Genomic DNA, 11820 nt, shown 5'->3' on the forward strand with positions numbered 1-11820 from the left:
GCATTCAATACCCGACATATCTTTATCTGTCAATATAAAGATAAAGTTATAATAAGATTAAAGATAAATCTCGTGGAGGATACTAGCCTTTTATTGAATATAAAACTTAGCTTTAGGGGACGACCATTTGATTCTTTGTGAGGGAGAGGTGGAGGGCTGACAGATATCAAAAAATGTTCCAAATAATTCGACTGGACAGGAAGTAAATAAACTGTCCCTGACATCCCACCCCATTCTAATTATAGTTATGGACTTTGAGGTTTTCCTTTTATATATCTATTGATATACTTTATGTTGTCGGTTGTCATTCGTCCAGCGTTAACATTTGAACAATTTCAGCTTTTTTCTGAAACTGCTCAATCCAAATTCAACCAATTTTGGCATATAGAATCTATGGGTGAAGAGGAACAGCAATTGTGAATGTCATAGCCCTACCCCCCCCCACCCTGGGGCCTGATGGGGTGGGGTAAAAACCATTAAAATTAATGCAACCCTTTAAAATATTCACCTTTACTCCTTGACATCAAGCAATCAATTTTTGAACTGTTAGTTTGAATGTAATAAGCATTGATCCTCTACCAAAATTCTGAAATTCATGCCACAGGGTGTGAAGTCTATAGCTAGGACAGGGCTATATAGATTATAAAGTGAAAATAATCTTTTTCTCTGCTCCTGAGTACTAAACAAACAAATTTAATGTATAGTTATGATGAGGAAGTGTGTCTTTTCAAAACCACAGGAACATTACAACCCCCCCCCCCGACATTTGACAATTTTTAATATATTGGTATTGTCAACACCTGAATAAAACATCATGAAATACTTTTATTACTTATTTCTAGTTATTCTAATCTAAAGTTGCATTAATTCAATCTAAGTCACCTGTTAAGATTCAATACCAAATGAATTGGCATACTTTAGAAAGATCTAAACTGATAATTGAAACATGTTTTTGGCTTCAAAAAAATTGTATTCTAATCAAGATAAATCAAAGGTAACGAACAGCAATCGATCTTTAAAATAAAACTAGAGCCGAGCTCGTTGCAAAGCAACGAGTAGGTATTCCGTCCTGTTTGACTGGAAGTAACTTTCATTGAAAAAAAAAAGAGTAATGAAGTCCAAAAATGGGTTAATCCTCCAAATCTATGTTAAGTATTGCAAAATTAAGCCATTCTTGGTACTTCCGGTTTGACCGGAAGTAACGACGACGGACGGAAAATTAATATTTAAGCTTCTAGTGACACATGTTACCCAAAAACCTGTCCAAAACGGCAAAAATTATGCATTTTCTGACTACTTCCGGTTCGGCCGGAAGTGACGTCGACGGACTATTTTGACAACCCCATTAGATAAAGCTTGATATTTTGAACAACTTTGCTTATTTAATGTATAACAAATTCTCAATAATTTTTGGATATCTGGAAAAAAACTTTTCGCCCCTCTAGATCCCTTAATGTAGGGGTCAGCCCTTTTTTAGACATATCATTTGAAAGATCTTCTAATTCTGCACAAATTATGTTCTATATATTTTAACAAAATATTTTTAGTTTAGTTAAGATAAAAAAGAAAAATATGAGTAATTTTTGGTTCTTTTAAGCGTTCTAATTTTGACCCCGATATAGCGCCATTTTGAATAGAGAAATCGAAAAACAAAAACCAATGTGCACAACTTCAATCCTTCTTTTATCTAAAATCAGTAGAATTTCTGCTCCAGCTTTAGCCGTCTCTGAGCCTTTGTCTGGAAACGAAAGCATATAAATTTTCCTTTAAAGGGTAATAACTCAAAACCGGGAGTGGCTTTTCGAAATTTTAGACAGCATTCTGATAGAGTTTATTAACGTCTATAACCTCTGAAAATTTGTGCGAAATCCATTGAGAAATGAGTGAGATATGAGACTTCAAAGTTGGCGTCTAGGAAGTAGAAGAAAAAAAAAAGAATAACTAGAGAAAAGCTCGTTGTAAAGCAACGAGTAGGTCTTCCGTCGAGTTTTGACCGGAAGTGACGTCAACAAGAGAAAGGAATGAGTTAAGATGCCTTCAGTGTCTCTAAAATTCAAAAGTTTTCATTTTTGCGTCAAAACCTTCAAAATAAGCTATTTTGGCTACTTTCCGGTTTCACCGGAAGTGACATCATTTGACAAATTTAGACAATTAAGGCATCATTTCCGGCTGACGTCAAAGTCACAAGTACAATAAAAACTTTGAAAAAAACTCACTTAAAACCATTTATTCTATTTCTTTTGACGCAGGAGAGAAAGTTTTCACCGGAAGTTATTCAAATGGATGCGTTTTGTTGACGATTGTTAATGTGAACATAGGTTTTACTTGCCATTATTCAAAACGGTTAAATTTTTCAAAAAATCTCGAAAATTAATGTCACTTCCTGTGTCGACCGGAAGTGACGGATGCAAAATCAAAAGATGCCATGCATAACTGAAAGAGATGTTTTATCATCCACGAAAATATCGTGATTAAATCTTTGGTGGTTAAGAAGGAGTTGCTTGGACAAAATGGCAAATTAAAAAAAGAAAATTGGACAAAAAATGTGACCGGAAGTGATTTTTCAAAATTTAAAAAAATACGGTCTGGAGATATTATAACAATGCATCATTCCTGAAAAAATCTTTGAAATCGGTCAAGTAGTTTCCGAGAAATCACGTGTACTATGAAAAGGGAAAAATAATAATAATAGGAAACATAAGAAAAACAGTAAGGTCTTCCGAAGGAAGTCGGAAGACCTTAATAATCTTTACCAACAGAATCAATAGAAGGTCTTCCGTTGGAAACGGAAGACCTTAATTAATTAAGGACACAGATTTGTGAACAAAGCATAAACATGGACCCTGTTGTATACGCATGGTATTAAGACGCCATATTAATTGGAACTCTTTTGTTATGAAGATACAAAACGTAATAACCAAGTCGTACAACAAATGATTCATATATCACAGACCCCTGCATAGAAAATTCAGAGGTGGTATCACTCGCAGAAAGCCAAATACATTGACGGGACATGTCGTTTTCGATTTCAGTACAAAAACGAAAGCCATACAATTGGTTTAAAACATGTCAGTCTAAAGACGATCATTTTAAAATATAAAACCTAGGTGTTTCATTTTCAAAAATAAACTATTTGCTATATTTAGCCACCAACCCCCACCACCCTTAAGAAAAAACAAGGGAAAGTAGTAATGGAAAGAACTCATTCTTGTTAACGTACATACGTAAGTATATTGGGAAATAAAGGCTAATATAGTGTTTATTTAATTCATACATAATGTTTAAAATTCAGTTACTTTCGTTATCTTGAAAAATAATCTATCAATAAAACGGATTTACAGATGTGTCAGTCTCTCTATGGTATCTTCTATTCCAAGCTCACAGACAGAAGTTTGTACATATGAAAATTTTGTTCAGTAGTTAGATAGAAAAATAAGTTATTGGATTTCTTTCAGGCACCTCACAGAAATTAGAGAATGTTTGCGTGTGATGATCCACGCATTGTATGGAGTAATGATTTGGACATAGAAACACATCATCAGGGCCGTAACTACCATTGAGGCAACGGAGGCAATTGCCTCCTCTAGATTTTCATTTTTTTTTTTTTTTTTTGGAAATAAGAAACACAACACAAGCAGCTGGATCAAGATTGATCATTTATTTGTTTGATTATAGCCACCTGAGCAATTTTTCAGCTATCCAGTGAGTGTCACCATTACCTATGCTCGGCGTTCAGGGCCTTTGAGCAGAGAGGGATCTTTATCGTGCCACAGCTGTGACACGGGGCTTCGGTTTTAAACTTTATGCGGTCTCATCCGAAGGACCAGTCCCCATGTCCCATAGCGAAATTCGAACAACGGCGATCGATAATTTTAGAACTGCATTTAGTACAGTGAAAACTATTCAGAATGAATCGACGGGTACGATCTTCCCAGATACCCCTATTGACTTAAATAATTTTATCTTTTTCTTGGGAAAAGTCAGTTTCGTATTTATCATTGTTTATATTTACATTCAGAAGTTAAAATTCAATTGAAGCATCAGATGAGTATTGTGAGTTAACGTTAGTTGGTTGGTTATTGATTGTTTTACGTCCCGCTCAAGAATTTTTCACTTATATGCCATAATGGAGACGTCTCCATTGCCGGAAAAGGCCTGCAAAATTTAGACCTATGCTCGGCGCTCAGGGCCTTTGAGCAGGAAGGGATCTTGATCGTGACACACCTGCTGTGACACAGGACCTCGGTTTTTTTCCGTCTCATCCGAGGGACTGTCCCATTCAGTTCCTTCTTACAACACGCCATATAAGTGAAATATCAAAGCTAGACGATCACCGTTAAGCCTTCAGACAATATTGAAAATGGGAATTACGATTGAAATTTATTTAATCATATCTATCCAAAATAGTACATAAATAGGAAATATAATAAAGTGGTAAGCATTCTCAAAATCAAGGAAATGGTCCAAATTGAGCCGTTTGAAGCAATTTTTTTGCAGGGGGCGCTTCGCACCCCCCGATCTTTAGGGGCCTCAATCGGCGGCCCCCAAAGCCCCGCCTCCTCTATCTTTTACCCCTAGTTACGGCCCTGATCATGTCTCAATAATTATTTTGACAAATTTGTAAGCTCTCACCAACATACGAAGTTTGATAAAATATATTCAGTTGTTTGTTTGAAATATAAAAGAGGGCACAAAAGTTTGAAAAGAAATGTCTATTGCCTATGCAATGTCTATCTTTGCAAACAAGTGGGAGACTAACCCACCACCCCCACCCCTAAAATCCAAAATCCTATAGTTTTTTGTTTTTTTTTTTTTTTTTTTTCAGAATAGTGCCAACTTTTCAGAAATTTAGTATCACTAAATATGGTCCCCCTCTCTCTCGACCTACTGACTAGAAATGGCTCGACTCATAAATTTACATCCCATTACACGATATGTATTTTCTTTATGATTTTTATTCCTTGTGAAATGGTGCTCCGGCGTGATGTTAATTGTAAATGTTTATTTCATACAGTAAACTAGTAAGTACTAAAACAAGGTAATTCATAACGATTTTATGTGATTAATTTTCTTTGTTTTTCATTGGTGATAATCAAAATTTTGGTAGATAAAATAAGTTATCCGTGTCAGACTTACAAATTCTTAATTTTTAACTTTGTGCACTCATTTTTCCTTGACTGGAATCAAAGAGTTGAGAATTTACAGTACACTATTTAACAGCTGTTTGATAATAATACTAATACTTCACAATATTACACAATTCCTCTTTTAAAAGTGTTAATATTATTTGAAACATTTTCCAACTGTAATTATCTTCTACATTTTAACATTATTATGTACATCCATTTTAAGAAGAGGTCTGGAAAAAAATCCATGTTAAGAATAGACCACGTGCTGCTATCCATTAACTACTTTCATGGTTCTTTAAACTCATTTTGCAGACTATAGTACCTTGTTTTGAACTTGAAATAACCATTTAAAAGTTCAAAATTTACTCACTTTTTCAACAAATTGTTGTAGAGGGAACATTATTGCACATTTGCATAGTTTTTTTTATGTTTTAAGGCTTTGCTGAATTCTGTAGCTGCGCAGTTCTTAGGAGCTTTTCAAAGGAATTTTTCTTCAAAAATATAGATTATATAAATTATACAAAAATGCATCTGATTATGCATATTTATTGTATCTTTATCATAAGGACTTGACATTTGATCAAAATGTAATATATTTTAGCCATTTCAAGAAGTATTATCATTTTTTTTCTTTTAGCTCTAAAGGTGGCCGTACATCTCCCCTTATTTCTTGTTTCATACTCGGACATACACATCGTATTCCTTTTGAGATATTGAAGATGCTTTCCCATGTTATGTTTTTTTTTATTGAGCAGTCATTCCAACAATCAATAGAATAATAATACGAGCAACTATTTATAAATAAACTTTTATTCATATATTACATTATCAATATTATTTTCAATATTTTCACACACACACACACACACACATACCCTCACTCTCTCACACACACACACTCTCCCTTTCTCTCATGCACGCACACACACTCACACACACACACACACACACACACACACACACACACACACACACACACACACACACCCTCACACACTTACACACACCTCAGTACCAGAAAGAACCTGAATCAAACAATAAATTCTTGTGATTTGTGACATTGAAAAACTTTCACAAACAAGTCTATTTTTAAAAAACATTGATTACATGTACATGTATTTGATTTTTTTAAACTTTACTACTGTTATACTCTGTCACAAAGAGGTTGTCTCTGATGTCTACACATAAACCCCATGAACTGTCTAAATCACAGTTATCAATGTAATGGAGGAACTGTCCATCCTGACCTAGGATGTGGATGCAGCGTTTAATACGTCTGCTGTCAGGGTCTTGCTCTGGCTGTCTGTTATGATGCCGACTGGACTAAATGATGCTCCAATAGTAGAGGGATGACCAGTGTATCTACATCGGAATTCTCCTGACTGATTAACCACCACTACTGCTTTGACTCCAAAGTCAGCCACACAGATATCCAGGTTCCTGTTCTCACTGATGTATTTAAGGTTACCAGATGAATACAGAGGATTACCTTCACTATCAAACTGAATGGTTTGTTTCTCTGAGGAGCCAGAGTAACGGGCAACTTTTGATTGTTCCAAATCATCACTGTCCATGGACACCAGGAGGTCACCAGAGGAGGTACTACAGAGAAAGTAAGGTATCCACCCCCGTGGTTTAATCACTTCCTGTATCTGTTTATTTTTCACTATGTTTACAGTTCTTGTACCAGACTCAGTATAAACTTTCCACTCCTTGTCACTGCTATATCACGTGGTATGTACCCAGACTTGGTTTGGATTGACTTCAGTAGTTTGTCGTGGAGGTTGTAGAGTGTCATGATTTGGTCTGACCCACGTGTCCAGATTTCGTCATCACTAAGACATGTATTATTATCTTGTTGTTCAAACACAGTGTCTATTCAAGTGATGAGCTCTGGTGTATCAATCAGTGGTTTGACTGGAGGACAGGATACAGCTTCTGGTGTCTTCATTGTGTAGCCATGTTCTTCCGTTGTAATGGATAATGATGACAGAGAACCAAACATTTGATAGAATTGTTCTGTGTTGATCTGTTGAGGAGAGAAACATGGTAATGAAACTCCGACATTAGGAGTCAAACTTCTGAATTCAGAATTCTTGGATTTATATGTAGCTACAATGGAGACATCATCGGGGTCTAATACTAGTATTTTCTTCAGATCAATTAGGCTCTTTTTTACTTTCAGAAGTAATCTTTTTGATTTCACTTTTCTGTTGATTTAGAGCGGCCAAGTGTTTATTTTTCATCTCATCAATTTTAAATTTCCGTTTCGCGGCAATGATGTTAATTTCTCTGTGACAGTCCTCTCCTTGTTTGGTCACAGCTATTGTCAGTTTATCATAAATTTTTTTTCCAAATTAAGTTTCAGCTTTTTTGACCCAGTGGTTCTTGAGAAGAAGATTTTAAAAGATTTTTTCCTATATATTTCTATTTAAAACTTTGATTCCCTATTACTTTAACTTTAAACATATTTATTGAGTATAATTCAATCAGGATTGGGCAACAGGCAATGCTTATGTACACGTGCACCCTCTCCTTGTATAATTGGTCAAGATACAAATTAATAGGAAATAATACATAAACATGATAATCAATAAAATTATAATGAAAAATAAAGATTCACAATCAAGTATTATTTATCAATATTATATCTTAAAAAAAATGACAACCCCCTAACTGTATGCATATTATTTACATACTGTTCCAGCTTTAAAATAATACAAATATTTGAAAAAAAAATTATGCATTTAATAGAATATTTAATATAATAGTGTCCCTAATTTAGTCTTTTAGAAGATTTAATAAATTCTTGTACATATGAAAATATTTTACAATTTGTTTGATAAGAGTATTGACATTTCCTTCTTAGTAGAGCGTCGAGTTCAAAAACAACATCAATATCATTTAATTTTTTTACCAATATGTGTCTTTCAACATTATACGATGGGCAGTTGATGAAATAATGTTCAGTATCTTCAGTATGAAATCCACACTTTTGACATGATTGTATATCTGATAAAAATGATTTTTTAAATGTGCATTAAGATTACTAGCATTGTTTCGCAACTGACAATGCAAGATATTTTCTTTTCTATTACCAAAGTTAAAGTACCTACAAGGTTTATTAGTTGCTCCCCAATTCTTAAGTTTTGCTTTAAAGATAGCTAATGAAGGAGAGTTTTTTTTACATCTTCACTAAGACTGTTCCAAAGTTTTACGGTTGAGGGAATAAAACTATTATAGTATGAGATTGTTTTACAAACTGGTATACATAATTTATTACATCCAGACCTTAGGTTGTAAGCATGTTGAACAGGAAAACAAGGTTGAATCAAATCATACAAATAATCAGGTGCAGAACCATTAATCATTTTATACATCAATTGAAGTTTGTGTTTTTCTCTTCTAAGATATAATGGTTCCCATCCTAGTTCACCATACAAACAAGTTCTGGATGAATTAACTCTAAGCCCAGTAATAATTCTGGCAGCTTCTATCTGAACTTTTTCAAGCAATTCTGAACTACTTTGTGTACAATTATCCCATACAACATCAGCATATTCTAAAATTGGTCTTATAAAGGCAAAATAAATTTTTATTAGTGAATTTCTATCAATACTATGTTTCAGTAACTTAATTATATTTAATCTTTTACATGCCTTTTCATATATATTCAATATGTGATTGTTCCAAGAACCATCTGCTTGAAATTGTAATCCTAAATGAACATGAGTCTTTGATTGTTTTATATAATCACCTCCATATCCAAACTGAATATTAGGATAACTTATGTGTTTTCTTGTAAAATCAACATTAAATTTTTTTCACTATTAAAATCTACAGCCCAAGCTTTGGACCTATTTCTTATCTTTTCAAGATCTTGAGTAAGGGAAATTGTTGGAGCATTGATATCATTGTCTATAATAGCAAACAAAGAAGTATCATCAGCAAACAGTTGAATATTACAAGATATATCTTTAGCTATATCATTTATATATAACAAAAACAAGAAGGGACCCAGTACAGACCCCTGGGGTACCCCCAGCATCTATTGTTTTACATGATGATGAAAAGCCTTCTAAATTCACTCTTTGTTGTCTTTCAGTAAGATAGTCTTCAATCCAACCCAGTATATTACTTCTAAATCCAAAGTTTTTAAGTTTGAAAATCATTCCCTTATGCCATACCTTGTCAAAAGCTTTGTAAATGTCACAAAATATAAAGAGTACGAGGGTTGTCCCAAAATTCCGTAGAAAAGCGTTGTTTTTTAGGAACCTTATGTCATACATTAATGAAACTTCGTATATAGATTAAACAAACACTATCTAATGGATTTATCGACAAATATGGAGTAACTACACAAATCATTCCCATTTAAAAGACATATTTCATTGTCTGGTGTAGGAAAGCGGCGCAATACCCAAAAGTTGCCATTAAAATTTGGTATATCATATTTAAAATCCTAAGGAAAAGTAATTACTACCTCATATTTTTTAATGGAAATGAAAATTCTTAATGTTGCTTTATTAACTATATTTCCTCAAATTGTGGTGTTAATGCTTTGATAAATATGAATTTTATAACGTTTTATATACATGAGGTTGAAATCCGAATTTTTGAAAAATGGCGGCTGCGTTGGTCAAGGCGGTTCTCTGGACTAGGATTAAGTGTTTTAATCGTGAATTCACTCTTACAGAAATGTACTAGTCATAAATGTTTGGTTGACTAGGAAACTTTTTTCTCGTCCTTAGTATTTACAATGACTAAAACGGTTTCTCTATGTATATGTGAATAACAGTAACTAAAATAAAAGACAGTGCAGAAAAATGGGCAAGAGTTCCATTGTGCAAATCCATTAGGGAAAACAGACGAAAAGCCCGTAGAAATATAGAGTTTTCAAATTATTATTATTTCATACCTGTACATGCATATACTTTGTTTACATATTTTAATGTTTGATCATATCATAGTAATTAAGATATTTTACATTTATAACCATAACCGTTTCGTTTAATTTAATAATTTGATTCTAGTAACTAAAATATTTTCTCCAAAAATTTGAACCGTTGACAATTGTACTTTTTGACGTTGGAGATTGCTCCGGGTGTCAGAGAACTATATCACTTCACATGTTATTACTCGGAAAGTTTTCAAGTCAACATGATAAAACTTCGTAATTTATCTGCCAAGAACATGCTTTATCCACCCTGAAAATTTTATAAAGATTTTCTTTTTCTTAAAACGATATGAGCTCAGTCTACGAAATTTTGGACAACCCTCGTACATCTCTGCCTCTGTCAAGGTTTGACATAATTTTATCATATATTTCAACTAATTGGTTAACAGTAGAATCCCCAGGTTGGAACCCAGATTGGTATTTACACAATAAGTCATGTTCCTTAATATGATTAAACATATATGTATTTTAAAAGTATTTTTTCCATTAGTTTACATATAGAACAAGTCAATGATATTGGTCTGTAATTATTAGGTTGTTGGGGACAGCCTTTATTTTTAAAAATAGGTGAAATATGTGCTTGTTTCCATATGCATGGAAGAACTTTATTTGTAAGTGAAAGGTTAAATAATCTACATAGAGGTTTAAATATGGAATAACGGGTTTCCTTTAATATTCTGGGAGAAATTCCATCTGGTCCACATGGTTTAGAGGGATCAAGTATGCTTAACTGATCAAGAACATCTTGATCATTTATTTCAAAATCACAGGAGTAGTCTGGAGGTCCAGCTCCATGTTCGGGCAAATCTGGCTCATTTTCAATATGTGATATATTAGAGAAAAAATTATTAAATTCTTCAGCTTTATCAATTGAATGAATCAATATTCTACCATCTTGTGATCTGATAGAGGATGGGGGAGAACTTTGTTTCTTTAACCTTGCAACGGATTTTGCTATACGCCACCACTTTCTTGGTGGAATAGATTTGTCAATGAGTTGAGAGACAAGTTTAATTTTGTACTCCTTCCTACTTTTCCGTACTAAGTCTATTACTTCGTTACGGACTTGAATTTTTGCCAGTGTAATGGATTTTTAGTATGCTTTGCCTTTTTATGAATTCTTTTTCTTTGCCTCATTTTCCTACGAATTTCTGTGGTAATATATGGTTTATCTGATAGACGTATTGTAATTTGCTTTTTTGGTATATGTTTATCTACTAAGGTTAGGTAAGTGCATGTAAAATTTTCATAGACTTCATTCATATTCTTAGAGGTAAACACTTTTTCATCCCAATTAACATTTTGTAAGTCATTGTTTAGGCCTTGATCATTTGCATTATTATAATTTCTAATTGTGCGTTTGAAGGCATGTTGCTTATATGTTTGAAATGAGATTTCTATAGAGACAGGTGAATGAGAACTACAAATGGGTTCATCGACTACAACACTCTTAACTTTGGATGGATCATTAGTTAACACTAGGTCTATGCAAGTTCCAACATCAATAAATTGGTAGGCTCTAAGACAACATGTAGTAGTAGGTTTTTAAATGTATTATTCCCAGGAGCTTACATGTTTACATTGAAATCGCCTAACAAAAACAATTTCATCTCTGTATCTAGAGCTCTCTCTACAGTACTTGTAAACTTATCCCAAAAATCAGACCCAGAGTTGGGAGGTCTGTAGATGACTCCAATCAAAAACTTTTGATTTTGTGACTGGATCTCTGCCCAT

General features: G+C 33.6%; 1 protein-coding gene across 1 annotated transcript; it reads right to left on the reverse strand.

Moving 5' to 3' along the window:
* Positions 1 to 6376: 6376 nt before the first annotated feature.
* On the reverse strand, positions 6377 to 6927 carry LOC134257798 (uncharacterized). The gene is made up of 2 exons (XM_062740400.1): positions 6872 to 6927; positions 6377 to 6731 (listed from the first exon to the last, which is right to left on the reverse strand). The coding sequence occupies exons 1-2, from the start codon at positions 6925 to 6927 to the stop codon at positions 6377 to 6379; spliced, it is 411 nt and encodes a 136-aa protein (XP_062596384.1).
* Positions 6928 to 11820: the final 4893 nt, after the last annotated feature.

The sequence above is a fragment of the Saccostrea cucullata genome, unplaced genomic scaffold (assembly GCF_032062105.1).
Source record: "Saccostrea cucullata isolate Sc308-1 unplaced genomic scaffold, CSIRO_AGI_Scuc_v1 ctg2743, whole genome shotgun sequence".
In the NCBI taxonomy this organism is placed as follows: Eukaryota; Metazoa; Mollusca; class Bivalvia; order Ostreida; family Ostreidae; genus Saccostrea; species Saccostrea cuccullata.